Here is a 17,573-nt window from a genome sequence, read left to right as displayed (position 1 = left end):
ATAATAATAATAATAATAATAATAATAATAATAATAATAATAATAATGAATAATAACAATTATTATTGTTTTACAATCAAGAGTAAAATTAATATATATATGATAATACTCGTTGTCGAGTTTACAAATCTTCACACGACATATATTTATATTACGGGGTATTACTCACTATGCCGAGATAGTAGCGTTCGTACTAGGAGATTTACAAGAAGGCCAACGTGCTGACCAAAGTATGCCACGCTGTCTTAGCTACGTAGCCTATGGTCGCGTCGAATGACTCCTAGTACTTACTAATACACGAGTGAAGAGGGGAGGATGATTCGATATCACACATGGTTGATGGACGTGGAGGTCTGAGCAGCAACGTTGAGTAAGGCACACGTCGTACTCTGAGCGGACACTGGACGAATGGTGGCTCGTTCAAACTCGGACGGCGACGGATCACAGTTTCAGTAGTGACGGATCCTATGATCTTCGGCAGCACGGGTAACGGTTAAGCTGCTGCCTCACTGCCAACGTGTACGGGATGGGAAAAGTTCCCAGGGTAATTATATAATAGATAAATTTATGATACGTGATTTCTTAGTATCAATCATATCTATAAATCTAACAGGAAGCGCACCCAGGTACGAGGGAAATGTTGTTGATTTCACGGCTGATTTCTGGGCCATTATATGCATTATACTTCCCTACGTTAACAGCAGAAGTGTGTAATAACCTTATTGACATAGCGTATGTGATATGCGGGTTCGAAAACGGTTGGCTAATGCCGATAACAACAGTTTGTCAGCCGGTTTTCACGCCGCGAGGACGATAGTGGCACATATACTATCCACAGAAATACTATGTGATGTTGTCTCGTTAAGCGCGTTACACACTACCTGATTTGTTCGGGCCGACAGGATACCTGACCAAATCAGATGTTGCGTACACACAGTACGACCACCACACGATTTAGTCAGTCTTAACACCGTTATTAAACTGGAAGTAGGTACTAGGTACACACACGTGTTATCACGTTAACCTCAATAAACCAACTAAAATCCGCCCGACAGTGCTACATACTATATGATTTGGTCGGTCGGTCGGGCGATCAGATGGTATGGCCACCTGACAAGACCCGACAGGATTAAAGTTAGACGACACGTCTACACACGACCTGATATGACGTCTGATCTGACCAAATTATAATGTCGGCCTGACCAAATCAGATAGTGTGTAACGCGCTTTACAATATCTAATAATCAACCGACATTAACCGGTTTTAAAACCTTCACTCTTTTAAAAAACAGAAACCGAAACCGGAACCGAGAAAATCTATAGGTTCCAGTCCCTGACTCTAAGTCAGTGCTTCTCAACCTTTTTTTTTGGAGAACCTCTTAAATTTAATGTAAAAGGCCCCCTCAATCAAAATCATTAATTACTTATTCTTAATGTTATACAAAATTTTTATTCACTATTTCACACAAATAAATTATTAAAAAAAATGAATACGTAAACTATTTATGTATATAATTTTAAAATCTCTCTTCCATTATTATTATAATTTTATTTGTAAATCAGTAGGTGCAAAAAAACATATAAATAAATATCATATTTCGCATTTGTGTTGGTTAAAAATACTATAATTCTCAATTATTGATAACGTCAAATATTGATTATTTATTTTGTATTTTGTTTGAATTTGAGCATCGAGCGCTTCCGTGATAAATATTTTTTTTTGAAACCGAAAGTTAAAGAGGAATCAATTAATTCCCCGACGGACATCTATTGAGACTGCCGTTTTGCGAGTTTTCGTTACGGTTTTTCACCGATTTATATGCGTGTATCACCATCGCCAACCCGCATGATTTACATTTATGGTTCCACCATTAGCGTGTACAGATATTACTGGCAGGGTAGTCATACATAACACATTAACATTTAATATTAACAACAGATTTGGATGGAGTATCTTCATTTAACTTAATAATTATATTTTTCCAATATTCTTATACATGTGTTTACGTGTTCATTGTATACGTAGGTACGTTTTGAAATGGTTGAACATAATATGGTTATTTATTATTGTGATGATATTGAATATTTTGGTGAGGGAAAGAAGGTTCCCAGAATAGTCAATGCCTATCCTGACTACCCCTTGCGTACGCTCATGGATTCCATCGTAACTTTACCACCAGTATCTTTTGCATATCATGTGGGACTACCACCTCAGCAGTCCCAATGGAATGACGTTTCCCGTAATATCATTATTGTTATTTATTTATTATTAATGTACCTTTTTTATTATTATTATTATTATTATTATTATATAATTTTCTTCGTTACATTAGTAGGGTGGCGCTTTACAGCCCCTCATTCATAACTAGAAAAAATTGTGTCATATTATTATTTAAATATACTAATTGTGTTACCTGGCTCCCAAACACACCACGAGTCGTTGCAGCAAACTTCTCAAGTAAGTGCTGGCGGTGTTAACATACCATATTTGCCATTTGGTAGTAGATTAAGTTATCAAAAATATTTTTACGATGGAAAATTTTAAAAATTGGACTACCTCAAAATAATACAATTGAAAATATAAATCTTGACGTATATGTATCGTTATAAATTGTGGTTATATATAAAATAAAAAACAACATAAAGCTTCAACTGATGCGTAGTAGCGGTTTCTCTTTCACACAATATTTAGGTTGACCAATATTTATAGACTAACGAATACAATAATTACATGAAACCGTCAATTAGAAACTGTATTAAAATTTGAAAGTAAATTCTACAATAAAAATATGGTTCAATGAATTATTTTTTAGGACTTGAAATCGAAATTGAAAATTTACTTAAGACTATTAATACACAGCAGTGTTTTGATTTACTGTCTTTTTTAGTTTAAATTATATAAATTATATGAAATAGGTCCTACTTACATAACGTATTAAAATTAAAAAAATATTATTATGGTTTCGCAGGTAATCGTATCTCAAGAATCCCGATGTAAAGAAAGTGCAAGTATATTTCTGAAAGAAGCGTTCCAAACAGATATTGATGAAATAAACCTTGAAAAAATGAATTTAAATGACCCCAGATTTTATGTATTTACCAATATTATAAAAGAAGTTTTTAAGAATTTTATTATTATCATAACTTTAATTTTGTCTGCTAATAAAAAATAATTTATTTTAGTTAAATGATCAAATAAAAACGGTAACAGATTTCGAGAAAAACTTTCTAAATGGTCCTGAAATAAATAAAATGATTGATAATGTAACTCGTATATTGGGATTAGATAACCCTCTAGATTTTAGTAAGTTTAAAATTTATAAATACTATACCATTAGTTATCCATGATTTAAGAATTTAAATGATTTTAAATATTCATTTTATAGAAACAGTTAACGCAATGCACGATTCATGTCGACACCGAAAAGCGAGATATATTAATTATGATTCTCCTTGGTGCGCTGTATTTACAGATGATGATTTAAAAGTAAAATAACTATCGTAAAATTAACCTATATTAATAAACAATTATCTACTATATAATTTATAAATAGGTTTTCGAATACTATTATGATTTGAAATATTACTATTCACACGGTTATGGAAACGTGAATAACGTAAAACAAAGTATGGCCATAATACAAGATCTGATCCAAAACTTTGAGCAAGTATCACTACCATGCACATTATAAAACCATAATACTTACTTCAATATCGATTATAAAAAGGAATTTATAATACAGGGATAAATATCAAAATAAAAGCGGTCCAAAAGGAGTGTTTTACTTTGGTCATACGAATAATGTGTTAAACGTTATTGTTGGATTAGGCTACGCCAAGGATACGATACATCTTACAGACACTAACTTCGCAAGCATGAAAGATAGAAAATGGAGAACATCATACTTAGATCCATTTTCGTCTAACATAAGGGCTGTTCTCTACAAATGTGAAAACGAAGTAAAAGTTACATTTTTTATCAACGATGCGCCAATGTATGTAGAACAATATGACTGTATCTTATGTTCATGGGATTCAATCAAACAATTGTTGGATTCACAATATGATCAATTAATACACATATATAACTAATATGCATATAATTCTGTGTGAAATGTGGGGGAATATTTTTTAATATTTCTTTATATTAGTGTGATTGTAAAAATTGATTATTATACTTTAAGTGTACACTATTTGTAGTATAAATAAACAATTAAAACGATAAATATGGTAAAGTTTCATAATCCTTTCAATTTTTTTCCATACAAGTAAGGACAATGTACGAGAAATATTTTTTTCTTACCACCAGGCCCGTATTTAGGGGGGCATGGGTAGGCACATGCCCAGGGGCGTCAAATCTCAGAAGCGGCAAAATAAATTTTAAAAGTGATGTACCTAATGAAAAAAAAAGAAAACAATAAAAAAAAGAAAATAGTATGTTTTATTTTGTTATAATTTGTAAATTTAAAAAAAATTGTATTTTTATTAAATTATAATTTGTTAATTAAAAAAAAAAAGGAAATTGTATGTTTTATTACGTTATAATTTGTTTAATATGTTGATTAAAAAAAATATTAAACGATTTTTTGTTGCCACCGCAATAAAAATATAATTATAATATGACATACCATCTGTCGCGAAACAACAGTCGATCGACACACACGCACACATACACAAACACTCGCGCACATCAGCCGTTATTCTTACATTTATTTTTGTTTTAATTATATTTTGTGTCTTGTGAATTATATAAAATGTATTCATTTATAATTATATATATATATATATGTGTGTGTGTGTGTGTGTGTGTGAACGGGCTAGGAGCCCAAAAGTATAACACAATTTATAATAATAAATACGAAAAATTAACAATAAAGTAAGCAACGCCAAACAATCTAATAGACGATGGCAATTATATAAAAATAAAGATAAAACAAAAGTAAACAAAAGGTAAAAATAATTATAACATATTGTAGTTCTATTAATAAGTTTTTTACAAGAAGCATATATACTAACCTATAGGTGTTCGTTACAAATGCGCATCATACGATGAATGGGATTATTCCTATCGTAGTTGATGTTGTAAAAGGGAATAACAGAAGGAGAATTAGACCTAGTTATGTGAGAGGGAACTTTAAAATCTAAATTTGTTATATTATAGAACCACATTGATTACACCAACCGGGAAGCAAACAAATCATATTGAAAATTCATTTAATGCAGTTAAAGCAAAAAAGGCTCGTATGGAACTAGTTAAAACATCGAAATTTGTTGAAACCAAATCATCACACTCTCGTTAAATAGTTTAGTATTACAAGAAGAATATCGACGATTGTTTTAACTATTATACATTCCTCGAATCTTCAAAGGATGAATTAATAAATTTACTTAAATCGCTATCAGTTAATCAAACCAAATCATCCAATCAAATATAATTTAAAACTAGAAGCTACTTACAAAAGACCACATGTAGATAACTCATCAGAGAACAGAGCATTCAAAACCATAGCAATGGAGATTTTCATGGATACAGATATAAGAAATGTGATTGAAAAATATTTTACAAGACTTCTTCAAGAAGAAGATGAATATATCGGTAAAGAAAGTGGTTTAACACTCGAATGTATCGATGAACTGCTTCTAGGTGTATACAAATACACACCTATGAGTGGATCGTCATATATCAAATTACCTGACGATATCAGAAACAAAAAAGCAGTAATTAATTCACAAAATACAGACCAACAATGTTTTAAATTTGCTATACTGACAAATATGTCGATGGATATTGTAATCAAACCATGTTTATAGATGAAGAAAATCTTTACGATTTTTCAGGCCTTAAATTTCCAACACCTATTACAGATATAAAAATATTTGAGTGGAATAACTTGAATGGTTCAATAAACGTGTATGGTCTGAAACAAAAAAAGAAAAATCACATAATTTACCCATTAAAAGTTGTGGATGAAGAAAATAAAGATGATTTCGATCTCTTACTGATTACCGATAGAGATAAAAGTCATTATATATACATTTCAAATTACTCACGTTTTGTTAGGGCACAAAAAACGTATTATAAAGAAAAAGTTCTTTTCTGCAAGAGATGCTTCACATTATTTGATAATCAACCCCTTAAAAATACATTATATGGACAAGCAGCATTAGATCAACACAATCTGATATGCGGAGTACACAAACCAATTTTACCTCAGTTGCAATCACCCGGTACAATACACTTGTTTTTATAATTAGAAAATATATTAGTATAAAATAGAGTATATAGTATTTTATACAGTATAATTGATTGATTAATTAATATACTAAAATAGTATACTAGCCAATTAGTATACTAATGTAAGAATTACGGGCCAACAATGCTATAGAAAAAAAAAAATAAGGAAACACAAATCAAAAAATGACCTGGCATAATTTGACAACTGGACATCGGCAAAATTGTTAATATTAACAGATAGAAGCATTGAAAAAAAAACGCACACACCCAGGGGCGGATTAAAAAATTTTCCGCCCCTATGCAAAATTAAAATTGCCGCTCCTATCCAGAAAAAAATATACTTAAATAAATGTACGTGTAAGCAACATTGTGGCCACTTTTACGCGTACGTGTAATTATTGGTGGGCGACCAATTGTCGACTAATTCAATAAAATTACACACGGATGATTTGTAGAATTTACTTGTCAAATAATCGTTATATTACAATTATTAACAATAATAATATGGTAACACACTAAAGCGCCACTCTTTGTCCAACTAATGAATGATTAAATTGAAGGTACCTATACGCCAGGGGTGGGCAACTGGAGGCCCGCGAGCCTTTTTTATCTGGTCCGTGCAGGGGCGTATTTAGACTTACTTCTAAGGGGGGCGACTCGAATTTTTTTTTTTAATCCAGGCTCAAAATGTGCAAGTAACATTTTTGGTAATATTTAAATCAGGCGAATTCATAATATTTGTGGTTTTTTTTTAATCTAATGCCGGATCCACTAAGAATCGATTTTTGTGTAGTTTTTTTTTTAACACCTGTCTGTGTTTTGAAAGTTACGCTTGTTTTTTATTTTTATTTTTTTTTCACGAAGTATGGACCCGACAAAAAGCCCAATTTATTAATTTAGTGATTTCACTATAAAATGATCCACATTAAAAAAAAAACTGGAATGTGTATCTTACATTTAATCAATTCATTAAATATGGATCCAGGTGGTGCGATCGCCCCCTCCCTAAGATACGCTCCTGTGTCATGTGTGTTGAATTTATTATTTCGGTGTATATAAATGCTAATTAAAATTCATATATTGAATGACCTTTTTTTATTTTCCTATGGTCTGGCCCGCTGGATTTTAATTTTCTAAAAAATTGGCCATCTAGTAACTTTGAGTTGCCTATCCCTGCTATACGCGGTAAAACTGTACCGATAACGCCATACCTAACAGTTTCTATAAAGCGAACATTTACCTAGACTCTTCGAGATAGATAAACAATATTATATAATATTATAATATTGCTTATCTATCTCGATGCCTAGACTATACATACTAGTGTATATTATCAGTATATATTATATATATGTATTCAATTGTAGTAACTATATTCCATAAACAATAAGATAAGCTGTAATAAGGTACAAATGTAGTCGTCGACCTCATTATCAACGAGTTCCTGGGAAAAAATGAATATTACTTGGCTAAAAGTAAAGGAATACAAAATCCTCATACACCGTTCAAAAATTGTAATGGTAAAATACATTTTAAAAAATATGTCATTTCATTACATAAAAAACAAAACCAACATTCAACAACATTTTTCCCCCTCATGCGGACGCATAATTCGTAGTACCATAAATCCGCCCGTGCACACGTCTCGTACGGCGGGACAATCATTGACATTTCCCCCGCTCCATTAGGATTTGTAACTCTTGATCGGTTTTAAAGGGTTCTAGCATGGCTGGACACTCATCATTCGCACTGCTTCGTTTTATCTTACCGACGATACCGCGGTTTCAAACCTTTCGGCGGGAACAATAGATACCACGGTTTTACCTACATCGTGCTGGAAACGATAACCACGGAACAAATAACGGTCACGTGAGTCATGGGCTGCACGCGATGAGCACGAGAATTACGGTGGAAAAAAAAGAGAAAAAACGCAGCGTCCGACGGCGGCACGCGTTCCCGCCGGATCCCCCCTCGACGACGAGAACGGCGGCGCCGCGTGACGTCAATCGGGGAGGGGTCGGCGAAGCAGCTGGCGTGGGTCACGGATCATCCACTGGTGTCGTGTCGCAGACGTCTGTCCTTCTCGTTCGCACCACAGTGGTCGCCGGTGACGCGTGTACGCAACGTAGTCGTTGTTAATTGTTTTCGCGTGAAACCTCGCGCTCGAGACGCAGACGACGGCCGAATTTCGTTTTACTGTCCTCCAACCGGACCGTGTATCGCTACCGTCTGTGCGTCATGAACGTCATAGGCAACATGTTCCTGTATTTCGCGTACGGCAGTAACTTGCTCAGTCAGCGGATCCACATTAACAACCCGACCGCCGTGAGGATCGGACCTGGTAAACTGAACGTACGCCACGACGCCATACATACTATCATAATCTATTTTTCTTCTACATTCTAGTATGATCATAGTGCATGGACGTTATGCCGAGTGCACGGGGTGATCGGAACACCAGTTCTGTCACACGTACGGACGAACACGGAAAATAAAAATGTATGATTGTGCGATTTCATACGACTTCACCGTTATAAATTCACCGTGTTTCGCACATTTATGCGACAAAATCACTGGGCGGTTTTACATGCATTTCCGATCACCCTTTTCACTTGGTATATGGTCTACGACTAACGTACTCGTCACACCGTCAAATTGTTCAACAATTGTTATTGTAACGTAGGTTCAATGTCATTTTTCTCAACATCCATATAATACCAAATCTAGTATTTTATTCTTTTTGGAATTTAAGTGTAAATATGAATTTTTTCGTAATCGCTAAATCCTCAAGTTCGAAGACGTTTAATTATCTACGTATAAAATAGTGGACCGAATGTTGAAAAATATGAGTACGTAAACCAAAATTGGTATAATATAATAGTTATGTGCCTGCAGATAGAAAACGCTATTTGTTGGAACAAAGACGATATAAAAAAATTACACTTCGATAATATTTTATTCGCTTCAAATTCATAAAACATAATCATATTCGTATTTATAAATAATTTTGTTCATATTGTAAAGATTAAGTAATTTAAAATATATATACTTATACAGTTATACGGATTAAAAATTGATCTGTGTCTATAGTTATATGGCCACAAATTTCATAATACTATTTAATGTAACTTCTATGGATAAGCTTGAAAGAAGCTAAAATACACCTAAATAAAACGTCAATGCGAAGAATTGTTTACACCGATACATCTATAGTTATTTTGACGTTTTGTTTTCAACACTATTTTGCTTAACCTTAATAAATATTTATTTGGATTTCTTTGAATTCACATTCGTTTTTCAGAGCAGAAAAATAAGGCGACGATCAAATGTATCTTATAAAATCGAATGTAGGTATACTACTGTTTTCGCGTATTTACCTATTATTAGTGATATTAAAAAGTAGCAGTGACTGCTACTCATACATAAGTAATTTTATCACGCTGTGATGATATCACAAATCTGTTAAGTTGTCTAACTGTGAAAAATATTTAACACTGTGATTTATTAAATAGTGATATGCGACTATTGCTAGTTGCTACTTGCTACTATAGTGTACTATACACTTGTGTGCATTATATAGTCACAGTGTAGATAAATTGATGTTAAGACTGTGCTTACTAAAAATAGTGGGAGATGGAAGTAGTTTAATACATAGAGCATAGTTTACTAATAATAAATAATTATAACATGGATTGAAATATAATGTAATATTTTTATTAATAGATAATATATATTAGATAAAATATCATTCATTAAAATTACACATATTCAGTGGGGGGGGGGGGGTTTTCATAGAAAAACAAAAACATATTACCTAGTACTGAGCTGTAATAGTTGATACTAAAAGCTCTAAAAAAAAATAAATATTATCTAGTAGAAAACAAAGATTCTTAAAAAATGCGTTTTATTATAAATTATAAACTTATAAAATAATTTCTAATTTTATTGGTTTTCGTCCCAACTCATCAATAACCTCTTCGGTTGTTAAGGGCATTCCACGATATATTGACAACATGGTCAGTCTGTCCTATGAAAATAATATTTTTTTCAAGTTTAGAGTAAAAATAGAATATAAAAATATTTACCTCTTTCATTGTATTTCTCAAATAAGTTTTCACTCTTTTTAAATTTGAAAACATTCTTTTTGGAGTAGCTGTTGATATTGGCAGTGTACATAATATTTTTAATAACATGAGAATACTCGGGAAAATAATTGAATAACACATAGCCTTAATGCATCGATTACATTTGATGGTTTTTCGTTTAATTATGAAAATTAATTTTCATTCACATTCTGATCAATGCTTTTCTTCTTATTTAAATCAGATGAAAAATAATCATTTATTCTTTTCATTGTTTTTCGTTATTTAAACAAATTAAGTAATAATTAATATAACAGAAAAAACATAAAATAACCGACAAGGTTTACTGTTTAGCGTCAGTGATATAACAAGCACAAAATACTAAATAGACTAAATATAATACTATGGATGATCATAATTATTATTGCGACGACGCCCCGATAACAGACAAATACAATGTAATCTAAATATAGTTGGGTTTGTTTTAAACAATCACGAGTCCGTCGGCAATCTAAGATTAAACCACTTCTCAACAGTAACATCTATTTTATAATGCTACTATATTTCAATATACAAGTATAAATATAAAATATTTGATATTTTGTGCTTATACATATAGTATAATGAATGTTATATCGTCGTAATATTAATTTCAAATATTGGCTATTTTCGCAGTTTTAATAAAGGACCTTAAAAAATCAATGGGGGGGGGGTTAAACACCCAAACCCCCCCTGTGTACGCCATTGCACATATTAAAACATACAAATTCGTGATTTTAGATAGATATTTATTAATATTATAATATTTGTTAATTTATTATATTAGTCATTATTCATAAGCAGGGTTCGGGACTTATAGCACTTAAAAAACACAATAACACAATAATAAGCGCTTAAATATGCACTTAAAAACCCTAGAATATGCATAAAAAATTAAAAAATATGCATTTAATATATTTATTATTTTATTAATACCTAATTATTAATTACAATTAGTGTCACATAATATTTTTTTAAAAAAATCAACTGATTGTTTCTTGAATATTTGTGGCTTTTGAATTTTATTCGTCAACTATATAATGATGGGAAAAATTAAAAATGAAATTTAATAAATAAATCAATAAATATATAATTTTACATTTAAGTATGTGCCTTACCTTCATTGTTATATTAAATAATTAAACGTTTCCGCAAGTTTTCAAATGTAAATTCTCTTCGATTGTCGGATAGCAGAGTATTGTACGATGAAAATGATCTTTCGACGTCCACTGAAGTGGTCGGTGCATATTTAAAATACACAAAATCGTTGCATGAATAATCTTCAGGAAATTGACTCATATCCGAAATTTCATTTTCTCCTTCTAAAATGTTTGATATTTTCTCCAGCATTTTAAGACCTTCATTCTTTTCAAAAACTTTTTGTAGTTTTAAAAATACTGCTTTTCCTTGAGTTCCTTTTAATGATTGAAATTTAGATTTTACTTCTTGAATTGCAGTAAGTGAATCGACCAATGGAAGGTTTTTCGTTTGTAATTTTACAATGGCCAATGTAAGGACTTGAAAATTACTTTTGATATAAGCCAAGTTGGTTTCAGTAAGCATAATTTTACTTTTGTAATACTATCTGATTACGCTACATATTATTTGGAAATTTTCATAGTAATAACTTGCGGCTTCGAGCCATGTCCCCCAACGTGTTAAGATAGGTTCTGGTGGTAATCTAATTCCTTGAGCTATCGATTTGAACAAAGCAACACGGTATGGGGCTTTACGAAAAATGTTTTTCATGTTTGATATCAACTCATCAACACTATTGAATTGTCCACGAATTTCTTCAGCTGAAGTGCGTGTGCACTGCAAGTGGTGTGTATCATTTTGGTATATAAATCGTTGAGAACTGATCCGACCTTTACCATGTAAGGAGCTGCATCGGATAAGAATAGTAAGACGTTGTTGTACATAATATCTCTAGGCCATAAAATGGTCATTGCTTTATTAAAGACTTTACAAATAGTATTATGATTTTTTTTTTTTTCTAACTTCGTCCTTGTACATCACATGTTTCATCAACTGTAACCCAAATTTGATTATTTCCAATTTCAATTCTCATTTTATCCATTACTTGGTTGTAAATGTCGTCAAAATATCTTTTTCGTAAGGTAGCTTCAAATGGAATACTTTTATCCGTATGTTTTTCTAAAAATGAACGAAATATTGTGTTTGAAAGTTTATTAAACGGTATGTTCGTGGCCACAATTCCTTCGCATAAATCCTTATTAAAATCTGATTTGGTAGGTTGATTGGTTAACAGTTGTTGTGATTTCCTCTCAACTTGATATTTTTGGCGTTTGGCACTTTTTACGTGTTTTTTAGTTTGAATGTGTTGGCTTACGTTAAATTTTTTTCGAAATTAATCATTAATTCACAAACTTTGCAAAATAATACAAACCTATCAGTAGATAATATTTCAGATCCAAATTCAGATACATAGTTTCTCAAACGCACACTAGTGGATTGTTTTACTTTCCCCATTTCGAGTATAATATTATGTTTACGAAATAATGTACACGATTAAAAGTACGCAGGCGAATACAACGGCGACGGATAAATGTTGCGGACTGAACAAATAATCGAAATTATTAAATAACTATTATTGCCTTAATGGCCGCCAGCCGTCCGAACAATGTTTACCGGGAATACCTTTAGTTTCACAGAACGTTTTATAAACACATTATATAATTATCGTATTGCTCGTACCGCAACATATTATTAATGTTACGATACGGGCCATTATATTTTCTAACCACGAAAATTATGAAGAGTTGTGAGTTGTGTATAGTAAATAGGTACATAAGATTGCATTACTATTTTCTTTTTTAGATAGGTTGAAATTTTAGATAATTTTCCAAAATATGCAAAATAAGCACAATAACGTAAAAATAAGCACATTCCTGCAAAATGTATGAAATATGCAAAAATATGCACATTCAAATTTTAGATTTGGTATCACGGCATTTATTTCGCACTCTGCTACATTTTACAGAAAATAAGAAAAGTATGCAAATGCTATAAGTCCCGAACCCTGTTCATAAGTAATGAATAATAATTAATATTATGTCACATTTACATTAGGAAATATTATCTGATATCACGACTAAATAGTAAATAGAGTAGTATTTTAACTTAATGGATTACTGTGATATTCTGATAGTGAAAAGTAAACATGTAGTTACGCGAATAATAGAAAAAAGCAGTAAAGTAGCAATCACTGTTATTTTCACTGTGATTTTTTTTTATCACAATAGCAATATCACAGTGTGATAAATATTTTTCACAGTTTAACATCAACAATACCAACCATTATTAAGTGGACACCACACCAAAAGTAAAACGTATACAAAGACCGATAGAACGCGCTATTAGGTGTTTTCAAAAAGCGTAAGCACGCGAGCCCATACGTCGACACGCCCATCATTCGTACCCATTACTTATATTAAATTTGTCTTGGTCTAAAAATTCTCGGGGAAAGCGATTGCCTCCATCGCTCCCCTCAAATACGCCACTGGCGGCGGCGAATAAACACATCTACACCGAACGTCACCAGAAACATGAATGTCGATAACAGAAATAACGAATACGATAAGCGAAGACGCGGGCAACGGCGGGAACCGTAAGTCGCAACCGCAGCCCAGTGTACGACCGCGACGAAAACGTATACGGAATAGAGGGGGTAATACGGTCTCGTGTGCTGCTGCGTGAAACGTAATAACTAAAAACGGTCGAGCACAATATCTTTTTGCTTCAAAAATACTTGACTTTTTTGCTAATATATTCGTTATTATTCAACCAATTTTTTCGAAAATGACAAAGGTATAATCTACAAATCATGCCCAATCTATTGATACCACAAACAGACCAATCCGTTCATTCATTAGGTCTGTAGCCCTGGCTAAAGAAAACAGGCAAATTTACACACATTCAATGGGCAAACTCTGGCTCGTGTAATATACTACGGTAGTGACCGCTTCGCTTTTTTTTTACTTAGCTTTGCGCCACTACCGTCGCGCTGGATAAACGTTATGAAATGTACTTTGTACTTACCAAGCATATGATAAAGTTAATCAGAAAAAATATGCAAATGCATGAAGGTCCTTGTTCTAGTTATCACTATCAATGCGGAATCAAATATTTAAATTTGCAACAATGGTTTTGGACGATATTGAATTAATTTTTTTGATTACTTGACATATAAGTTATAAATCATAATAGTTAACTATAATAAATACTATCATTATTATGGTATTATTTAAGTATTTAACTATTATAACTGTTGTATTAAGTCTACGCACTCGGGCGATTCAATATAATTAGTCGATAGGACTGCGGACGCATTCGGGTTAGGCCCGGTTTTTCATTCATCCAATTATTCGCTAGATACGTATCTGTCGGATAATCTTTCAAATAAAGTGATTCCGGTTTTTCAATGTAATTTTATTCTCCAGATAGCTATCTGACAGATAGTTTTCGGCAGTAAAATTATACTAATAGAAGGTAGTTACTGTTCATTATGGAACAAGTTACACACATTTATTTGATTATGATTGGTCAATGATGAAATTGATAAGGAATCGTTCATAATATTGTCACATTATTATTTATTGTAATACTGTATGTAATTACTAATCAATAATTATTAATTTTGTTGCGTGTTGAGTGTTGACTCTCGCTCGATATAAGTTATATTCACTTCTTTTTTCAACATGTCTCAAAAAAACATATCCAAAAAACAAACAAATTTCACATTTTATGAAAAAGAACTTTTATTGAAAAATGATCTACAAAACCGTCACGTATTAGAAAATAAAGTGTTAACTAATAAATTACGAACAACATTTTTTCCAAGTCTGAATCTCATCCTAAAGTCATGGTCATCTCACGCCAGCATATGTTTTATTCTTTCGTATACAGAGTACAGACGACGTCAAAAGTTCAAATATTTAATTGTTTCATAATCATCCTCTTTAAATAAATACATGTATATTGAAATTGAAATTGTGTATATATACACATATATATATTTAAAATAATATGAAAAATTATGATAACTAACCATTTTTATGTTATCAGCTGTTAATTATCCGTCGAATAAGATTTATTTGATACAAAAAGTAACGGATAACTTATCTGTAACAATATCCATCGAATAAGGTCTATCCCGACAATGGAAAACTGAAATTTATCAATTTTTTCTTATCTGTCAGATAACTCAAGTTATCTGATGAGTAAATGTGTTTGAAAAACCGGGCCTTATTCAATATAATTATCCCCTAAAAATGTAAAAGTGTAAACTATAAATATTTTTGCCACCGTCAAAAGTTCATTAGGAAGGGCGGTTTATTTATTTATGAACAACCACCGTTATCTATAATTCGTATGATTATTTTAATTACTAATGCCCAAATAATTTAACAATTTTTGGATTCAAAAAATATTTTAAATTGATTATATTACATTGATAAAAAACAAGGATATTGATTGTTGGTCGTGAACACATATATAAAACAATAAATGGTTGTTTTATATATCTGTGGTCGTGAACTCTAAATTCTTCACGTGTTCTGCCATAGAAATTTACTTTTCGTACAAAATTATTTGGATATTTTATTTTCAAATGGGTGTTAATAAAATATTTTCTTCAATTAATTTCTTTGTAAAACAACTAAAATTTCTAGGTATATTCCTCGTTTAGCCCTCAAAATGTTCTATTTCAGTACTCTTTGGGATAACTTCTTTGAAAATATTTAATTTATGATATTGATATTATTATAAATTTAATATCTTGAATATTTTTATTCCTAATACTTCTAATCTAAACATAAAAAATTTAAATATTGAGCAGGGAAGAAAGAATGTACTTTCTTAAATCTAAATTTTTATTTGATAACTAGGCTTTAACACAGATTAAATATTTCATTCATTTAGAGGTATAAGTTTAATTTTTAATAATCCACCAAGGCCAATACTGTAATCTAGTTAGTAATATTTTGTGTAATAAAAAATAATTACACAACTGTCAATAGTAATTGTGTTATTTTGCTAGTGCACTTTTAGTGAATCATACAAAAAGTTAATAACAACCACTTGCTTTATAATTGAACAATACCAAGCCTTAATTTAATATATAAGTTACATATAAATTGAAATTTCATGTATCTTGCAACAATTTTACACTTATTTAATCGAAAATGCCAGTAAGGTTATCTAATCATATTAGACCAATACTATAGTTAATTAATACTGTTTTTATTTATTTTGATCGATTATTAAAAAACTAATTATCATACATAAAATACTTCATGATATAATAAATTAATAATAATGATTTTATCATAGGGGTACCGTTTAGATTTTGATTTACAATCCAAATTTTGGGAAGGAAGTGTTGCAACAATAGTTCCAGATGAAACAGAACACGTGTGGGGTGCTGTGTGGCAGCTGGATGTTAGCGATATGAAGCATCTGGACAAACAGGAAGCAAGTTATTTGTCATTTGAAGCAAATGTAATAATGTCTGATGGAAATTCCACATTGTGTCGCTCTTACATGTTGAAAAATCATCTTATTAAACAAATTCCATTACCACCTAAAAGAAGACCATCCAAGATGTATCTGAAAACAATACGACTGGGAGCAAACGAGAGTAGTCTACCATTAGATTATATTAAATTCCTCAATGATATACCCGATAATGGCAGAGAAGGTCCTACAATGCCATGGTCGAGTTCTTAGTTAATATTTTGATTAACTTTGAAATGTAACTTGATCCTAGAATTAGTACTATTCATGTTTACAAATTATTTTTCAAAACTACAAAAAACAAAATTGATGACATTTTTGTATTAATAAAATAAGGATTGTTTCCATTTTTAACATAAAACAAACTACTGTCACAACTACAACATTGACTAATATTATTTTTATAAAACTCTATAAGACAGTGGTTTCCAAACTATTGGGTCACACATTCTCGAAACCAAAAAAAATAATCGCGCCTTACAATAAAACATTTTTCATTATTTTAATATAAGCAAATTATTGTCAATCGAATAATAAATATATGGTAGTGCAATATACAATATAAATATTTGCCTTGTGCCTCACAGTTTGGATACTACTGCTATAAGAGATTAAATTGTAGTTTATAGATTGAAGTTCAGTACATAGAGTTCATTAATAAACATCAGTATAATATACTA

At 31.3% G+C, this 17,573-nt stretch overlaps 4 protein-coding genes across 5 annotated transcripts in view; 2 read left to right on the top strand and 2 right to left on the bottom strand.

The window, feature by feature from the left end:
• The window catches only part of LOC112684516 (multiple inositol polyphosphate phosphatase 1-like), an 8,597-nt gene extending 4,418 nt beyond the window's left edge, over positions 1–4,179 (top strand). Inside the window, exons 3-7 of one of the 2 annotated variants that reach the window (XM_025556070.1) lie at positions 2,970–3,092; positions 3,184–3,304; positions 3,387–3,487; positions 3,555–3,664; positions 3,744–4,179. In XM_025556070.1, coding sequence (XP_025411855.1) covers positions 2,970–3,092; positions 3,184–3,304; positions 3,387–3,487; positions 3,555–3,664; positions 3,744–4,092 — 804 coding nt within the window. In that variant the 3' untranslated portion in view covers positions 4,093–4,179. The remainder of the gene's footprint in view (positions 1–2,969; positions 3,093–3,183; positions 3,305–3,386; positions 3,488–3,554; positions 3,665–3,743) is intronic. The other variant, XM_025556071.1, reaches the window with a different exon arrangement.
• Positions 4,180–8,156: 3,977 nt separating this feature from the next.
• LOC112684512 (gamma-glutamylcyclotransferase-like) lies at positions 8,157–17,573 on the top strand. Its single transcript, XM_025556064.1, has 2 exons — positions 8,157–8,587; positions 16,711–17,573. The coding sequence occupies exons 1-2, from the start codon at positions 8,474–8,476 to the stop codon at positions 17,104–17,106; spliced, it is 510 nt and encodes a 169-aa protein (XP_025411849.1). The 5' UTR covers positions 8,157–8,473; the 3' UTR covers positions 17,107–17,573.
• LOC112684514 (52 kDa repressor of the inhibitor of the protein kinase-like) lies at positions 10,027–11,080 on the bottom strand. The gene is made up of 2 exons (XM_025556067.1): positions 10,321–11,080; positions 10,027–10,262 (listed from the first exon to the last, which is right to left on the bottom strand). The coding sequence occupies exons 1-2, from the start codon at positions 10,459–10,461 to the stop codon at positions 10,158–10,160; spliced, it is 246 nt and encodes an 81-aa protein (XP_025411852.1). The 5' UTR covers positions 10,462–11,080; the 3' UTR covers positions 10,027–10,157.
• LOC112684513 lies at positions 11,325–13,339 on the bottom strand. The gene is made up of 2 exons (XM_025556065.1): positions 11,475–13,339; positions 11,325–11,389 (listed from the first exon to the last, which is right to left on the bottom strand). Exon 1 carries the CDS (start codon positions 11,917–11,919, stop codon positions 11,488–11,490), a length of 432 nt encoding a protein of 143 aa, XP_025411850.1. The 5' UTR covers positions 11,920–13,339; the 3' UTR covers positions 11,325–11,389; positions 11,475–11,487.

This window comes from Sipha flava, unplaced genomic scaffold (assembly GCF_003268045.1).
Source record: "Sipha flava isolate LNK unplaced genomic scaffold, YSA_version1 250_pilon_pilon, whole genome shotgun sequence".
NCBI lineage: Eukaryota > Metazoa > Arthropoda > Insecta > Hemiptera > Aphididae > Sipha > Sipha flava.
The sequence above is the reverse complement of the archived record's forward strand: the minus strand, read 5'-3'. Positions and strand labels throughout refer to the sequence as shown.